The sequence below is a fragment of the Pelodiscus sinensis genome, chromosome 1, assembly GCF_049634645.1.
Source record: "Pelodiscus sinensis isolate JC-2024 chromosome 1, ASM4963464v1, whole genome shotgun sequence".
Classification (NCBI taxonomy): Eukaryota; Metazoa; Chordata; order Testudines; family Trionychidae; genus Pelodiscus; species Pelodiscus sinensis.
Window position 1 is genome coordinate 3,960,702 of NC_134711.1, and position 18,190 is coordinate 3,978,891.

At 54.4% G+C, this 18,190-nt stretch overlaps 1 protein-coding gene across 1 annotated transcript; it reads left to right on the forward strand.

Moving 5' to 3' along the window:
* Positions 1–425: 425 nt before the first annotated feature.
* Positions 426–16,009, forward strand: ZC3HC1 (zinc finger C3HC-type containing 1). The gene is made up of 10 exons (XM_075925356.1): positions 426–594; positions 2,278–2,389; positions 2,645–2,795; positions 4,578–4,661; positions 5,434–5,561; positions 8,661–8,818; positions 9,605–9,848; positions 11,088–11,300; positions 13,386–13,595; positions 15,456–16,009. Exons 1-10 carry the CDS (start codon positions 458–460, stop codon positions 15,522–15,524), a joined length of 1,506 nt encoding a protein of 501 aa, XP_075781471.1. The 5' UTR covers positions 426–457; the 3' UTR covers positions 15,525–16,009.
* Positions 16,010–18,190: the final 2,181 nt, after the last annotated feature.

The window sequence follows — 18,190 nt, forward strand, 5'->3', positions numbered from 1 at the left end:
TCCTCCCTGCAGCGCCTGCAGTGTAGACGCACCCTTAGCACCCCCATTCCTCCCTGCAGCGTAGACGCACCCTTAGTACCCCCATTCCTCCCTGCAGTGTAGACGCACCCTTAGTACCCCCATTCCTCCCTGCAGTGTAGACGCACCCTTAGCACCCCCATTCCTCCCTGCAGCGCCTGCAGTGTAGACGCACCCTCATGAATCCTTATTCCCCTTCTGCTCCTCCTTAGCCCCTGTCTCCTCATCAGGGAGGTGTCCTTATCAGCTCCCTGTCCTGGGGATGGATTTGGCAATGGGGGGGGGGAGGATCTAGCTCAGGGCCCCCCTGCCAGGCCATTCCCCCTAACCCGGGGGGTGGAGAGAGGCGCCCTCGCTGCGGGGGCGGAACGCGAGTTCCGCGGCTCCTTGTTTCCCGCCCCGGAGGGGGCGGGGGGAACATTCCACGGGCGGGACCAAGATGGCGGCGCCCAGCGCCGCGGCCCCCACGGGCGAGGAGGGGGCGGGGGGCAAGCCGAAGTCCCCCGCCGGGACCCCGCAGAAGATCCGGGAGCTGATCGACGGGGGGATCGCCCCGGAGGAGGCCAGCCCGGAGGGGTGAGCGGGGAGGGGCGGAGCCGCCGCGCCTGGTTGCCGCCCCGGTCTCCATGGTTACATGGTTGCCAGGGTGCCCCCCCCCCCACGCGGGCCCGCCAGGCCGGGCGCCCCTGAAACCAGGCTGGGGGAGGGGCCCCGGGCGGGGACGCTGGCACAGCCGGTTGGGAGGCCTCCCCCTTCAGCCCCCCCCTTGCCGGCTGGGTCCCGTGCGCAGGAGCCGCCGACTCTCGAGGCGGGTTTTCTTTCCCCGCCCCGTGCGGCCGGATTTAAACGCTCCCTTGGTTAGCAGCGGTAGTAGGGCAGGCGCAGAAGGCAGCCTACCCCCCCCCCCCCCCGCCCAATCTTTGGCTGGAGAGGTGGAGGGCTTGTGGTGGCTTTTTTTGAAGGGGACCAAGAATAGGTGGAGCGGGGAAGGTTTCAGAGAGGACGTTTGTGCGCTCAGGTTTGGCCAAAAGTGAACGTTACGAGGCCAGCCGGGCATCAAGGAGGTGAAGGCAATGCATCGTTCTCTAGTGGAGAATGGCTCGGCGGCTCATAAACGAAGGAGAAACGGCCGTCATTCATCAGCGAAAAGATGGTGGTTGAAATAGCAAAAAGATCTAAAGTAGGGGCGGGGAGAACCTTTTTGGGGTCAGGGGCCGTTGACCCACAGAAAAATAAGTCAGGGGCCATACACAAGTGGGCGGGGGGCGGGGAGAAAGAAAGAAAACTGTCACTGACATGGACCTTGTCCGAGAAGCAGAAAAACACTCCCCACATTCCACTTGCACACCAGAGCCTGGGGGGGCAGGGTAGTAGTTTTTGTGTGCTCCAGCTTGTGATGGGATAGTGGGCGGGGGGGGGGGGCTGGAGTGCCAATGTGAGCTTCCCATTGGTGGGGTGGGAGCATCCATCTCATCGCATCTATCCCCCAGGCCTTAGGTTCCGTGCTTCTTATCTAAAGACAAGGGCATGACTTGGGGGGACTCTCAAATGGAAAGGAGAGGAAAAGAGGAAGACTTATCAAAGGAGATGTTGGAAGAAAAAATTAGAGAAATAGGAGAACGTGGAGAGGACAGAATTACAGAAGCCAAAGGAGCACAAGTTTTTAAGAAGGAGGGCGTAATTGGTGGTGTCAGGAGCATCACAGGCTCAACCAAGGCCTCTGGATACTATCATAAGGAAATATTAAATGAGAAATTCACATTTATTCTGTAACAGTGCCTCCTGGCCTCCTTTTTTCCCCCTCTATCCCAGGAGCTACAGTAGCCTTGAGCTGGGAACCAAACCAAAGTTGTCTTTGTGTCTGTACAGTCTTGCGTCCTATCACAGAAATGTAAAACTAGGAGGGACCTTAGGAGGTCATCTAGTCCAGTCCCCTGCTCTCAGAGCAGGACCATGTAGTAGCTGTCCCATCCCTGACAGGTGTTTATCTAACCTGTTCTTAAAAACGTCCAATGATGAAGATTCTCTGATCTCCCTATGCATTTTGTGCCGGTTCTTAACTATATTGATGGAAAGTTAACATTCCTTAGAATCAGGTTTGTAGGCCTTTTGAAATTTGTTTTGAGGTTAAGTTTGAAGGATGAGATTGATAGAGGTGTTGTGAGCTCAGTGTTGCATATGCATTTTTCTGATACATTAATGAAATCTTTATGCACAGAGCGAAGGTACTTCCCTTGCTGACCTGTTGTTTTATTTTAGAAAGGACACATCTGCCTGTTCAGAATCAACTAATGGATCTTCACAAACAGATGTTCTTCCTTTTGAGACAACTAGTAAAGAAGCCTTCTTCAGCCGAGTAGAAACATTTACTATATCCTTTGTGGTGTTGAGCTTTCTGTATCAAAAGCTGCCAGGGCCATGTGGGGGAGGACCCTTCCATGCTCTGTCCCCCAAAACCAACTCCGAATCTCTCCTGGCTGTCAGCCCACAAGTGTGTCTCTTCACCCCGCCACTTCATTTCTTATGAGGTGGAGAAATAATTAAGCCCCAAGTGGATTGTGTGATTGTCCCAGATATTTAGCTGAATATAATTGTAATGTCTCTGTATTGTCCTTATCACAAGCACTCTTTGAAGTGGGCAGGCAAACCTCATGAGCTGTCCCCCCTGATATGTGCCAAGTATGGATGGACCATCGTAGAAAGCGACATGCTGAAGTGTTCCAGCTGTCAGGCCTTCCTCTGTGCAAGTTTGCAGCTGGCATTTGACTTCAACAAATGTATGTAGAACTGTCTCTTCGTACGGGTGATTGCTTTGTCTGTCCATCTGTCCGTGAGTCTGTTTGTTCAAAAACTTCTCCTACACAGTAAGAGCTAGGACTGCCACATTCGGTAGGCAGCTTCCTCTGATCGTAGCTTAAAGCAAGGTCAGGGTTTGGTTGTGCCAGGAAAATGGGATATGCCTGGAATGGGATTGCTTAGCATAAAACCATACAGAAAAGAGACAGAATCACTAGGTCCCAGTTCCAAGCCTCCCAATCCCACAGGTGCCCTTTAGAGAGGGCAGGCTGGGGAGCGGGGGGAGCAGAAGCCCCCCATAGATTTGTATGGGGACATTGCTGGCTATTCCTGCTCATCGGGGCGTGAGGGGAATGTTCATTCCTCATTCTGGCTGGGGAGCGCAGGGGTCAGATAAATTACACATTTTGCTCTCATGCCCTGACAGGGACCGGAAGGATAAGACCAAGCAATCCTGGTACAAATCTTGGGGGTTGGGAAAGCTTTGGTCCCCCGTTCCTGACCACTCCCCTATGCACACATAGTCCCCTGGCCAGAGTTCCTCCTCACCCCACAATCCTGACTCCTGCATCCCCCACGCCTCCTGCCCTAAGCCCTTCTTTAATGACCCAAGCAATGCCGGGTAAGAACATAAGAACAGCCCTTTTGGGTCAGACCAAAGATCCATCCAGCCCAGTATCCTGTCTGCCGACAGTGGCCAATATTTGATGCCCCAGAGGGAGGGAACACAACAGGTAATCCTCACGTGATCCCTCCCTTGTCACCCCTTTCCAGACAAACAGGCTAGGGACACCATTTGGGCGGTGGGGAAGGATGGATAGCTCAGTGGTTTGAGCTTTGGCTTGCTAAACCCAGGGTTGTGAGCTCAATCCTTGAGGGGGCCATTTAGGGATCTGGGGCAGATCTTTCAGGGATGGTACTTAGTCCTGCTGTGAGGGCAGGGGACTGACTGGACTTGATGACCTCTCAAGGTCCCTTCCAGTTCTATGAGAGCGGTATATTTCCATATATTCTTATCCATCTTGGCTAACAAATTCATGGAGGTTAGGTCCATCAATGGCTATCTAGCTCTTTTTTGAACCCTGTTTAAGTCCTAGCCTTTACCACATTCTCTGGCAAGGAGTTCGAAAAGCTGACTATGTGCTGCGTGACAAAAAACTTCCTTTTGTTTATTTTAAACCTGCTGCCCATTCATTTCTTTTGATGACCCCTAGTTTTTATATTGTGGGAATAAAAAATAACTTTTCCTTACTCACTTTTTCTACACCAGTCATGATTGTATAGACCTCTATCATATCACTCCTTAGTCTCCTCTTTTCTGCTACTTCATGGCTGCTCCTTCTGAGCATGAGCCAATGTGGGGAGGAAGAGTATGACAAAGCATGCCAGGGCAGGGAGGAATTAGAGTTAGCGGCAGGGAAGAAGAGCTGGTGGGGCAGAGGGTATGACGCAGTCTGCCCCCAATGGGAGGGGGTTCTGCTCTAGGATGCAGGGAAAGAAAGGTGGTTTAAGATCCTGCAGTAAGTGCCTTTGCCGGGGGTCTGCAGGCCAGATTTGTATGTAGCCCTCCATGCAAATATCCATCAAAATGACACCACATGGACACTGGAGCTACAGAAGGCCTGTTCGCTCTCTCCCGCCACCCCTCTGCCGCTGCCGTGTCTTCTGCGGCGCTTTGTCCAACTACACGGACCTGTCCCCCCCTGCTTCCTGCAGTAGATTGTTCCGCAGCTTCCGAGGTCCCAGTCCTGTTTGCCTTTCAGACAAGGAGCGGTGTGTGGAGTTGAAGAAAGCTTTGTGCACGGCCCACGAGAAGTTCTGCTTCTGGCCCGACAACCCCTGCCCAGGTAAGTATCACTAAGGTCGATCTGGGCAACAGTTCAAGAATATGCTCTCTGCCTTCCCTGTTAGTCTTGCTCCTCTATCCTTCTGTATCGGACAGCATTGCCTTCAGTGGTACCTACCTCCAGGTAGGGATGTAACCTATTGTTTAACCAGGTAATTGATTAAACGGGGGGGGGGGGGAGGGCTCCAGCCCCGTCAGAGCAACCCCTGCCTGTGCCCCCCGTCCCCCCCAATGCCTGGGCTGTTCTAGTGTCTCGGTCGGAGCAGCTCCTGGGCCTGCACTCCCCTTCCCCTGGTACCGCACTCCTACCTTCCTACCTTCAGCTGATGCCAGCTCCAGCCCTAGGGAAGCTGGTTAACTAGTTAACCGTAACCATTAAGGGTGAAGCTTACCGGTTAACCGGTTAAACCTTGATATCCCTACTTTCAGGGTTGCTACAGTCCCTTTTTCCAGAGAGAGAGGACTGTTAAAACTCTAATTGGGATGTGGAGGGAGCTGAATGACTCAGGGCATTTGTAAAGGGGTTGGAGAATGTATCCTATTTAAAGCCCTCGCTTCACAAGGAAACGGACCCACTTTTCAGTGACGGATCAGGCACAGAGGTGACCCGGAAAGGAACAAAATAGTCGGTCTGTTGTCCTTTTTGTGCTTGGCCTTTTAATGGGAGGAGGACCCTTGTTTTTAATTTGGCATCACTGGCCTGCTCTATGAAATGAGGCGAGGGCAGGGACCTGCAAGAAAACTGAAGCCTCTTGCGCTTTGCTTCACATTAGATCGTTTTGCTGTTCTACTGGTGGATGAGCCCCTAGCCCTTGTCAGTGACTTCCTGGACCGCTTTCACAGCCTGTGTCAGCTAGAACTTCAGCTGCCCTCTCTGAAACCAGAGGATCTGAAAAATATGGTGAGTTCGCACAAGCCTGAATTCACCATTCGGGGGGAGCGATGGGTCGGATGAAAAGGCCTGGCCTCCTGGCACACTATGAATTCATACAAAAATGACATGGAGGTTGAGAACTCAGAAACCAGGAAAGGTAAAATGAGAGTTGCTCGGATACCCTTAGCTCTGCCCCTTGCTCACGCATCATCACACCGTGGTAATAGTCCGTACGTGTGACCCGAGGTGCTGCCTGATGTGTGAGTGCTTCATTTTGCAAGCGCAACCTTCTCTTAACAAAGGTCTTGGGTGTGGAATTTCCTGAGAGTTTTTTTTTTTAAGACGGTTTTAAAAATTGCATCCTCTAATTGCACAGTTTGGGGAGGAAGCCCCCGAAAGCAAGTAGTTCACAGTGTTGCGAATGTGCATGAAGCTGTCGGCAGCCTCAGGTGCCCGCTGCTTCATGTGGAAATGTTTCACGGGAAGGAGGCTGTAGCCCGTCTTTGTGCTGTGTGCCCTTCATAGCAGAGGGAAGGAGGCCAGGCCTACCCGCAACCCCCTCACCCGCTGTAAGTTACACACATTAATCAGCGAGGTGTCATGAGCAGAAAGTAGCATCCAGCCTCGTCTCGTTAGCGGCATGGTGATCGTAAGACAGAGTAACCAGAAAGCTGCAGCCTATAGGCCTGCCAGCGGGGGGGCAAAGGGGCAACTGCCCCAGAGCCCAGCAATTCAAAAGGGCTTCCTGGCCGCCGGAGCCCTGGGCCCTTTAAATTGCTGTTGGAGCAACTTGCAGCGTGCTCTGGGTGGCTCTAAGGGCTGGGGGGCGGGCACACTCTGGGCAGTGTTGATGCTTGGCTGTCCTGGCCCCACCCCTTCCATGCGAGGCCCTGCTTCTCCTGGGAGCGTGGAGTCAGCTCTGCCCCATCTTACCCAGGCGCTGGACATCACTGTCAGCTCCCCTGGTAGCCTATCCTATCTTCTAGCAGTCGCCCAGGGCTCTGGGTCTACTTCCCATCAGCCGTGTACAAAGGCCCATTGTTGTAGTCGGGTGTTTGGTTGCCTTTTGGAAGGACATCCGGGTGGAATATATTTACTGGAACCAAGACTTCATCAGGTCAGGGCAGTAACAGTGGGGGCGGTTGACTTAGCTATTTCGATCCCATTGGTGTCCTTTCTACTCTTAGCAGGGCTCGACAAACCGCAGCGAAATCCACTCGCCAGCCCCGCACCGCGCATGCGCACACACCGCCAGTGAACGGGGCAACCGGCTGAAATCTACTCGCCACAGGCGAGTAGATAGGCGAATTTGGGTTGTTAAGTTGCGGTTAATTAGCTAATCGAGTATTAGGGTTGTTAAGTTGTGGTTAATTAGCTAATCGAGTAGTCGATGGAATTTCCATCGACTACTCGATTAGTCAATAAGGGAAGCGGCTCTCGCTACCCCGCTGCGGCTCTGCAGTTTAAATGTAGTAGGAGCCAGGTGCTCAGGCAGCCCGGCTCCTACTACATTAAAATGCAAAGCTGCAGCAGTCCAAGCACCTGCCAGACTCTTGCTACATTTAAAATTCGGAGCCCCAGCTCCCAGGGGCAGCGTAAGCTGGGACTGAACCTCCCCGGCTCGCGCCGGCTCTGGAACCACTGCGGTCTGCCTCCTCTGCTTCCCAGAGGCAGCGGTAAGGGGGAGCACAGAGACAGGAAGAGGCAGGAGAGCATGTCGGCAACTCAACTACCCAATAAGCACAGGCTTATCCGGTTGTTAACAAGTCAACTACTCCCTTACATCCCTTATCTGATATTCTGTCTCCCCATAGGCTACGTCTACGCTACGAGTTTTCTCGGCAAAAAATGTGTTAGAGGAACTCATTTGCATGAGTCGCGATCTGATTTGCATATTTTTTGCCGATCCGTTGTTTGCACTATGGGTTTTTGCACAAAAACAAGCAGTGTGGACGTTTTCTTTTTGCACAAAAACCACTTTTTCCGCAAGATCAGTATACCTCCTTTTTGGGGTCATAAGGATCTTGCAGAAAAATATTTTTTTGCGCAAAAAGGAAACGTCCACACTGCTTGTTTTTGCACAAAAACCCCTAGCGCAAAAACGGATCGGCAGAAAATATGCAAATGAGATTGACTCATGCAAATGAGTCCCTCATTAGCGTATTTTTTGCCAAGAAAACTCGTAGTGTAGACGTAGCCTGAGAGTCAAGCTGGGTTCTTTCTGGTTCCCCCATCATCACCAGTGACCAAGATTCTGCCGACAACATTCCACTCTCTGTCAACTGTGTGGCCTTCTGGGCAGTGGAGGCTAGTTTGGCATTCAGAATTTAGTTGATCATGCCCAAGGCAGAAGAGAATCCATCCTGCCCCCCTCCATATTAGCACGAAAGAGCTAACCGGAATAGACACTTCACATTGGTCTTGAAACTCAGCAGCTCTGATTCTGAAAACACCCGGGGAATCCATCTGAGGAGTCTGCAGTCACTTTCCTGAGTCCACGAGTACGTCTAGACTACATGCCTCTGTCGCCAGAGGCATGTAGATTAGGCTACCAGACATAGTAAAATGAAGCAGCTATTTAAATAATCGCCGCTTCATTTAAATTTACATGGCTGCCGCGCTGAGCCGACAAACAGCTGATCAGCTGTTTGTTGGCTTAGCGCGATAGTCTGGACGCGCGGGTGTTGACATCAAAGGTATTTGTCGACCACCCAGGTATGCCTCCTGGAATGAGGTTTACCTGGGTGGTCGACAAATACCTTTGCTGTCGACACCCGCGCGTCCAGACTATCGCGCTGAGCCGACAAACAGCTGATCAGCTGTTTGTCGGCTCAGCGTGGCAGCCATGTAAATTTAAATGAAGTTATTTAAATCGCCGCTTCATTTTCCTATGTCTGGTAGCCTAATCTACATGCCTCTGGCGACAGAGGCATGTAGTCTAGACGTACCCCACATTACGATGATTTGTTTGTAGCACAGTGGTGCTGAGCTGAGTGCCCCACTGTGCTAAGTGCTTTACACATAGTCAGAGACGGTCTTCGCTCCAAACATGCCTCTCATACGGAGGAAACACAAGCCTGGCTCATACCCCTCCCCAACCATGACTGAGTCGTGTGTCCTTTGCAGTCATTGACGGAAGATAAAATCAGCCTTCTCCTGCATCTGATCGAGGAGGAGCTCGAATGCAAAACCGAAGGGGGGAAAACGCCGACGAAGACGGGCTCTGACATTTTTCAAATCCATGTCCCTGCCTGCATTCTGGCCCTCTGTGGCTGGGCTTACAGGTTAGTAGGTGATTAGTATCTGACAGCGAGAGCTAAAATGCTGTTTGTAAATATCACACGCCCTTTTCAAAACATAGATCGCACCTTGCTGTCATTTGCCGCGAAACCTCTCCGAGACAGGACGCTGGAGCACAAGAGATTGCCCTCCCCAATATTCTCTCTTCAGGGCCTATGCGTCTAATATTTTAAAAACGTCCGTCTCTAGCAGCTATGGTTGCAAAAGCGGCGAGGAGTCCTGTGGCACCTTATAGACTAACTGAAGTGTAGGAGCGTAAGCTTTCGTGGGCAAAGACCCACTTCCTCAGATGCAAGTCAAAGCTGTTGCAGATGCAAGTCTGTTTTGCAGGTTTTCTTTGCAACCATAATGTGGTGAGGTAACTGACGCGGAAACTGGCATCTGCCTGAGTTTTCAGCAAGCCTGAAATCTTCACTCGGGGCTGTCATTTGCCCCGTTTCTTTTGGTGGGTGCTGATGGGGAGATTGCAGATAAACATCCGCCTTTTCTTATTCCACTGCTCATCAAGGCTGGAGCATGCAGAGAGCTGACTGAGGTGTGTGTGCAGGTTGGTGTATAGATTAGAACGTGTAGGCTCTAAACAGGGCATGGCAGGGTGAAATCATTGATTTCACTTCCCAGAGGTGGGGGCTCAGCTTTCAGAAGATTGGGGAACACTGAACTAAATGCTTAATCTTTCAAATACGTGCGTGTACTGAAAACCAGTATCCGTCTTGAGGAGTTCCTGGATTTCGTCCTGACTTTATCCCCTCTTCTCGCACAACACACAGCCCTCCGTCAAGATCCATGCACCTCCCGATCATCACATGCTCCCGCTGCATGAGGAAGGTAGGGCTATGGGGCTTCCATCAGATTGAATCTTCCATGCTCGAGCTGGACTCTTCCTTCGGACTCGGCAGTGCTCCCACCACGCCCACGGAGGCGCGCTCCGAGCGAGCCCCACTGGTGCCCACCTCTCCTCGCAGGATGATCACACGGAGCCAGGACACGACGCTTCCTCCGGGCTCGGAGCAGGTATGGTTCGCCTCTCTCTGCTGGACGGGTCCCTCCAGGCGTCCGGTTGTCCGTGATGGAGAGTCCCCCAGGACAAGTTGTTCCAATGGATGATAACGCTGTCAGAAATGTCCACCGTCTTTCCAGTCTGGCTCTGTTAGGCTTCTGGTTCCAGCATTTAATCGCAGCGCTGGAGGGATATCTCGCGCTGCACTTCACTGGCACGACCCCTCAGTGCACTTTGGGAATAACACAGACGTGTGCCCTCCCCCTCCCCTCCCGATTTGTATCTGGCCCTCCCGGGTTGGGGAGGGAGCTGTTGCAACGCCGAGACGGTGGGGAGAATCCCCTTTGTTCGAGGGCCCCAGTGGATTTTTTGAGGCGTGGGGATGGGGAAAACAGTGGTTGTCTCAGGGCGTCTGAAGGTGAGAGGCATTCGGATTCCAGGGGAGGAGTGTGGAATCCATCCCCGGGGGTTCTGTCGCACCCATGTAAACGCTCACTTCCCGGCTGCGTGGGGGTTGGGTTTTACGCTGGGTTGACAATTGCACGCCCTAGGATCAGTCATTCGCATCCCTGGGTGGTGAGTAATGTAGGCAAGGGAAGGCATTGCCTTCCCAAAATTGCCTACACGGCTCAGGCACCCGGGAGGGGTTGGGGCTGTATCATGTGGCTCCCCAGCAGCTGGGTTTGAGTGGGACTTGGCCGGGGTAGAGGATGGTTCTGAAGGGGCAAGGTCTGGGGAAGGGGCGTGGCTTTGGTTAGAAGGGGTGGGGCTTTGATTGCCTTCCCCAGCTGGGTCTGGACCCCCCTGCACATGCTCATATGGCTGCAGCCGGATTGGGCATCGACTCTGCATAAAGAGCTCAACGGGCACAGCGCCCCCTGCTGTCGAGGAGGAAGCACAACTGTGGCTCGGCCGCTCTTCCACCTCTTGTGCGGTGGGGCTGGCAGCAGAGGAGGAAGCCTGAGAGAGGCCCTGTGGGTGGCAGCTAGTGGCAGCAAGGGGTGTTTGATGGGCGGTGGCCTGTCCCCACGTGGTTGTTTTCAGGCCGGTGCTCTGGGCCCCGCCTTGGGAGCACGCTCTCCCCACAAAGGTCCCCCAAAGGGGAAGTCTCGTGGGGCTGTGCGGGGGTAGAGTTCGCTGTGCCCGGGAGGAGCAATAGGCAGGACTCCCTGTGCGTCGCGTGCAAGCCCCTTCCTCCAGCCTCTGCGGAGGAACTCTTCTGGAGCGAACGTGCCCTTCCCTCTCCTTCCCAGTGGCAGCCCGAAAAGAGCCCGTCCCCCGTGACGGCCCGCGTGCGGAGCTGGGATTCCACCAGCCCCGGGGACCGGGCCGAGATGGAGGCAGCGAGCCCGTCACCGAGGAGCCGCCCGGTAACCCGCAGCATGGGGCAGGGGGACAGCATGGAGGTGCCGTCCAGCCCGCACCGGAGAGCCAAGCGGGCGCGCCTCTGCTCTTCCAGCAGCTCGGTGAGTGCCCGGCCACGTGCCCTGGGGGCTGAATGAATGGGAGGACTCGCCGCTCGCGCTGCAGCTGACGCCTGGTGGGGGCCCTGGCAGTGGCCCTTGTGGAGGAGACCACCTGGAGAGCCTCCAGGGTAGCTTGGCATGGGCCAGCGGCATCTCTGCTTCCTCTGCCCTCCCTCCCCCCAGCCACGTGGGTCCGTGGCGGTGCCATTCCACCAGAAGGGGCTGCCCGGCCGCCACCTGGCCCTTTCTGCCACTGTTGCCTTGACTCTTTCACTCCATGCACATGCAAGAGGCTCTTCGCTCAGGAACCCAGCTCAGGTTTCCCCTGCCTCTGGCCAAGTCTTTGCCACTGGCTCCCTCTTCCTTGTGTTGCTCTGTGCTGTCTGCATCCACGGAAGAGGGGAGAAAAAAACAAACACGCACACACACACACGCACACTCACTCAGCTGCGTTCCCTCTGTGCCGAACGCCCATGGGTGAGTCAGGCGCCAGGCACTCGATGAGCAGAGCCATGCCCCTGCGGCAGTGTATGCCCCGGTGCCCTTCCCCTGCTGCTCCGCAGCCACGTGGCTCCTGCAGCTGCTCCCAGGACCGTCTTCCGGGCTCTGCAGAGCGGGAGGAGAAAGGGGGTGCTGATGTGAGGGTGTCCCACTCCCCTCACTTCTGTACCCCATCTCTGCAGGGCACTGGGAGCCGGACAGAGCAGCCAAGGTCTGAGCAAGCCTTCTGGGCAGTGAGTCAGTGCACCGTGTCTCAGACTTCCCCAGCGTCCAGCTGTCAGTCTGTCACACACGCTGTCTCTCTCCCCTGCCCATGTTCCCCATCGCTGCACAGCTGTGGGTTTGAATCCAGAGGGCTCTGGGTGTGATGGAAGTCCCTCCCATCTGGTGGCCTTTGTGTAAGGGATCAGGGTCATCGGTAATGGGACAGGATCGCCGTATCAAAGCACCACTCTGGCCCTCACCATTTGGTCTCTTTAGAGCCGTGGTGTCCAACACGCTAGCCACGTGTGGCTCTTTGGCCGGCTGAGTGCGGCTAGTTGGCTTGAACTAGGGATGTTACATTTAGATTAATTGGCTGATCAAGATGCAATTTGCATTGACTGTTTCATTAGTCAATAAGGGCGCTTCCACCTTTGAAGTGTAGTAACAACCCCAAGGCTCTTGCTACACTTCAAAGGCAAAAGCTCTACGGGGAGCACGGGGCCAGAGGGGGACTCAAGCAGACCCCCGCTGGCCCCTGCTCCCTGCAGCGTTTCAAAGAGGCAGTGCCGAATGGAATCCGGGGTCATCAGGGAAGTCCCCAGCTGACCTTGAAGCTCCATGCAGCACTGCTACTTCGAAATACCGCAAGGAGCCTGGGCTGCATGTGGTGTTTCAAGGCGGCAGCGCAGCATGGAGCCAAGGGTCAGCGGGAGAGTCCACAGCTGACCCCGGCTCCACACAGCACAGCTGCTTTGAAACGCCGCATGCAGCCCAGACTCCCAGCAGGCCCTGAGCTGCATGCGGCGTTTCAAAGCGGAAGCCCCCGAGCTCCATGCGGTGCTGCCGCTTTGAAGCACCCCCTCCTCTCTTTTTCTGAGCGGGGGGTGGAAAGCGACGAGTCGTTCACATCCCTAGCTTGATCAATGTGGCTATTTGGCTGGTTGAGTGTGGCTAGTCCACTGCAGCATTAGCCACTTTACTGACAACTGCTTCACAACTGGTTGGACCCCATGGCTGTAGAGTGTCTCCACGCCCCGTCTGCGGAGGCTGAAGATGGCCCCTCCAGTTCGGGGCTGAGGTGAGAGGGGTGCTACAGGGCCCACTGCCTTGGCTTCTTTCACTGGCAGTTGTTAGAGACTTTCCCTGGGCAGTGCCAGGCTGGGGGCGGGGGTGTCTGCTTGTGTAACTACCCTACCCCAGACAACCCAGGAGCTGAACAACCCCCGTGTCCTAGGTGTCCTCTGCTGCCCTGGAGAGGGGCCTCCGCATGGCTTTGGAGGCTGGCGTTGGGGCTGATTTAAAATCCGGGTCGGGTTGTTGTACGTGGCCTGGCTAAGACAAGTCCTTCCCCTCCTGTGTCCGACCCGCGCCCTTCTCCAGGATGCCTCCGCCAGAAGCTTCTTCGATCCCAGCGCCCAGCACCGCGACTGGTGCCCTTGGGTCAACGGCGTGCAGGAGAAGGCCGCCTCGGAGGACACCGGCAAGCAATCGGAGCTGACGTCCGGGAAGGCGGAGCCCGGGTGGCGGGCGGTGCTGAACGTTCTCCTGGCCGCCAGGAAATCCAACAGAGCAGCTGAGGCAGAGCTGGTGGTGAGAGCTCGAGCTGTCGCAATCCCAAAACCAACCCCCCCTCTCCCCCGGTCTCCAGTTTGCTAGAAACTTGGGCTGAGACGCTATGTACAAAACTTGGGACCGCTTGGTGGCAACCCGCCAGGAAGGGGGTTGATTGCTGGTAACCCTGACGGACGCCCGCTGGCTGGTGTCTAAATGGCAGAAGCAACTGGAGCGGCATCCGCTTCCTAGCTCCGCAAACCCACTGACTCTCCCCCAGTCCCCCCAGCTCTGTAAGTGGGAAAATTAGCTGGAGGCTGAAGCTGTCAGTAACGTGCACAGGTGGGATCAGGTGAGTCTGACTGTCCATGGGGAAAGTGAAGAGGAAACCAGAGCTGGGTCATGTAGAAGGTGCAGAAGATCTGGATCGCGATCCCAGAAGCAGCACACACACGTATATAAATCCACCCTGTCCGGGAGGGACTGGGCATGACTAGGGAGGGGTGCCAGTCTCTGCATAGGGAGAAGGTTGAATCTAGGTTCCCATTATAAGCCTGATTTTTGACATTGCCAAACCTAAACAGGTTTTAACCCAAACCGGCCTGTGCTGCCCCGAGTGAGGTGTTGTCCGTTTTACTCCCCCACCCCTTGTGTTGGAGAACGAACCTTGTAACTTGGAAGGGCCGGGGGCTTTCAGCATTTCTCTGGAAGATTTAACGGTCTGTATCCCGGACAAGGCAACTGGGTATCTGTTCCAGGCACACCACGTACAGCTCTGGTCGGAGCAAGCCTCTGACAGCTGGTACAGTTTGACAGATACTCAGAATCACAGAACACTAGAATTGGAAGGGACCTTGAGAGGTCATCGAGTGCAGTCCCCTGCCCTCACAGCAGGACCAAGTGTTGTCTAGATCATCCCTGATAGATGTCTGTCTAACCTGCTCTTAAATATCTCCAGTGATGGAGATTCCACAACCTCCTTAGGCAATGTATTCCAGTGTTTCACCACCCTGATGGAAATTTTTCCTAATGTCCAACCTAAACCTTCCTTGCCCAATTTAAGCCCATTGCTTCTTGTCCCATCCTCACAGGCCAAGGAGAATAATTTTTCTCCCTCCTCCCGGTAACACCCTTTTAGATACTTAAAAACTGCTAACATGTCCCCTCTCAGTCTTCTCTTTTCTAAATAAACAAGCCCAATTCTTTCAGCCTTCCCTCATAGCTCATGTTCTCTAGACCTTTCATCATTTTTGTTGCTCTTCTCTGGACTTTCTCCAATTTCTCCACATCTTCCTTGAAATGGGGTGCCCAGAACTGGACGCAAGACTCCAACTGAGGCCTAATCGGCGCCGAGTAGAGCGGAAGAATGATTTCTCGTGCCTTGCTCACAACGCTCCTGATAACGCCTCCCAGAATCATGTTTGCTTTTTTTGCAACAGCGTCACACTGTTGACTCATATTTAACTTGTGGTTCACTATGACCCCTAGATCCCTTTCTACAGTATCCTTCCTAGACAGTCTATTCTGTATATGTGACACAGATTGTTCCTTCCTAAGTGGAGACTAGTCCAACTCTGTTGGACTTGATCGAGATGAAGGGCTTGTGTCAGAACAAGCGTATGCTGGTGCGTAGAGCTCAGGTCTGGGGATCTCAGTTTTGCTCCTCGCTCGGACTGTGTCACTGCCCCATTCAGTGCCTCAGTTTCCCCTTCAATAAAACAGGGTTATCCAATGGTTAGTGCCTGCACCGCAGGAGTGAGCTTTGGAGGAACGCCCCTGTGGTTCTGTCCTCTAGCACTTTCTCTGCCTGTTCTCTCTCTCCCTCTCCTCACATGGCTGTAGGAGTCCTCTTTGAGTCACTCGACCTCTGATTGTCCCCTTGTTTCCTTCTTGTTGCAGAGCCTCTCGGTAAAATCCTGCAAGGTGTTCCGGATATTCCGGCAGTGGGAAGCCGCATGCTCCTCCTGAAGCCGCTTGGCCCCGCCAGGCGGGCTGCGTGGGATGGTTGTTTGCCCTGCCGCCCCGGAGATGCTCCCCCAGGCCCGGCAGGGAGCGGGCGCCCTTTCCTGGGAGAAGCAGGCAGTCTGGAGGTGCCCACATCACAGCATGAAGGCCGCACTCTGCCCTGGCTGCAAGCTGCAGACCACAACAGTTTGATTTGAAACCCCAGCTGAGCCTACGGGCACATCTCGAAACCTGCACCCTCCTCCCGAGTTGCCCCTGCAGCCCTCGGAGCTGCCAGCTGTGGACAGCCCTGCACCGAGTTCTCACCTCCAACCAGAGCAGGATCCGGGCGGGGAAGAGCTCTCCTGCCAAGGAACAGCGTCCATGTCATTGGTTAGTGCAGCAGATGGCCCGAGGCCTGTCCTCCCTGCACTCCCTCCGTGGGCCTGTGAGCCAGGGCCCCGCTGGCATGGGGGTGGTGCCAGGGGGTAATAAAAGCTTTCACTGTGCTTGGGGTTTTTCTTTGCTGGCTGGGGTGCCTTTCTTCGAGGGTGGGGCCAATTGGTGACGTAATTGCGGCTTGCAGGGTCATGCCCACAGCTCTGGCACCGTACAAAGAGCCAGGCTGGCTTTGCCTGCAAGCCAGGGAGGCCCAGGCCGTGCTAGCGGTCTCTGGCACATAGCAGGGTGGGAACTGCCAACCCAGGAAGTTGAAGAAGCATCTGCCTTGCCAAGCCCTGTAGAATTTACCCCCTCCAGTAGGGCACTGCAGAGGAAGGAAGAGTGGAGCCAGCCTGGGTTTCCTAAATCTGTTCCCACCCGTGTCTTTTCCTCTCCCTGCTCCGTGCACGCTGGCAAGCACTAATTCTGCATTCAGAGGTTGCTATTCATCACATAAATCCCAGGATGCCTCACACGTTATCCCCGCTGGCATCAATGAAATGCAGCAACCTCTGGGGTGGAGCAAGGCAGCCAGGCACTGCAGCGCACAACGACCGAACCCTCGTGACAGGACAGGGGCAAGGCTCTCCCGTTAGCCATGCCGCACAGAGTGGACTCCTGCGTTTCAAGTCTGCCCTGCGTGGAATTCTGCCTTGGAGGAGGATGAACTCAACTGCCCCACCTGGGCACGTCCAGTCGGCTTGAAAGCCTGCTACAGACTAGCTAGCCTGTGGCCATCTCCTGCACCACCGATTTTGGCCAAGGGTAGGTGTGTGCCTGCTCCAGGTGCCCCTGTGACTATCACCACTGCTCTTTTGTGCACCCAGCTCTGGCTCAATCCGAATCTGGCTCAGGTGCCAAGGTGATGGGCGTTCTGCCCCCAATCTGTGCCATAGAGACGACCTGTGCTTGAGTCCCTGATGCAGCCAACCAAGAATCCAAAGGGGTGGCCAAGTGAGAACCCCACCGGGGAACATCTACAAGGAGGCGGGGTGGTCAGAGACGCACCTTGCTCTGGCTGATGGGAAGTCAAACGACTGGCTGGCGGGCAGCTCTGGGATGGAACTCAGGCTACGTCTACATTGGCACCCTTTTCCGGAAATGCTTAAAACGGAACAGTTTTCCATTATAAGCATTTTCGGAAAAAGCGCGTCTACATTGGCAGGATGCTTTTCCGGAAAAGCACGTTTCGCGGAAAAGCGTCTGTGGCCAATGTAGACGCGCTTTTCCGCAAAAAAGCCCCGATCATCATTTTCGCAATCGGGGCTTTTTTGCGGAAAAGACTACTGGGCTGTCTACACTGGCCCTTTTCCGGAAAAGCTTTTCCGGAAAAAGGACTTTTGCCCGAATGGGAGCAGCATAGTTTTGACGGAAAAACACTGACAATTTTACAGTAGATCGTCATTGCATTTCCGGAAATTCAAGCAGCCAGTGTAGACAGCTGGCCACTTTTTCTGGAAAAGCGTCTGCTTTTCCGGAATAAGTGGTCCAGTGTAGACACAGCCAAAGGGAATTGGGTAGCCATGATGCAGCTGCTCCGACAGAGGCCTTGCGATCCATGCAGGATTGGCACCTGGCAGCACCACAGACTGTCGCTGTCTCAGCGGATCCCCACCCACGCTGGGCTCCCTTTCCTTCCTATCTGGGGATTCCTCCCCTTTCCCCTACACAGCACGCTGCCACCTACATTTTTTTTCTCTGAGAGCCAGAAGCGGAGGTGTAATATTCTTATGTCCGCCTCTAGCCCCTTGCCCAACAGGGATTAAAACTCGGGGGCTACGTCTACACTGGCATGATTTTGTGCAAGAACTCTTGCAGAAGCGAGCATCTACACTGGCATGTGCCTTTGCGCAAGAGATGTGCTTTGCGCAAGAGCATCCTTGCTGGTGTAGACACTCTTGCGCAAGAAAGCTCCGAGGGCCATTTTAACCATCGGGCTTTCTTGCGCAAGTAATTCACGGTGCCTGTCTACACTGGCCTCTTGCGCAAGAACGGTTGCACAAAAGGGTTTATTCCTGAGTGGGAGCATCATAGTTCTTCTACAAGAAGCCTTGATTTCATACATTAGAACGTCAGTGTTCTTGAGCAAGAACTCGCGGCCAGTGTAGACAGGCAGCAAGTTTTGGCGTGAAAGCAGCTGCTTTTGCGCAAGCTCGCGCCATTGTAGACACAGCCACAATGCCTCAGCAGGTAGGTCGTTTTCTATCCTGCTCCCTTTTTTACTTGTGGAAACTGAGGCACAGAATACT

Bases quoted from the DNA above. Each gene is read 5' to 3' on its own strand.
- ZC3HC1 (XM_075925356.1), top strand. From the start codon at position 458: ATGGCGGCGCCCAGCGCCGCGGCCCCCACGGGCGAGGAGGGGGCGGGG. The intron at 2,796-4,577 runs GTATGTAGAACT...TTTGCCTTTCAG, and splicing joins GGCATTTGACTTCAACAAAT to ACAAGGAGCGGTGTGTGGAG. The intron at 9,849-11,087 runs GTATGGTTCGCC...TCTCCTTCCCAG, and splicing joins TTCCTCCGGGCTCGGAGCAG to TGGCAGCCCGAAAAGAGCCC.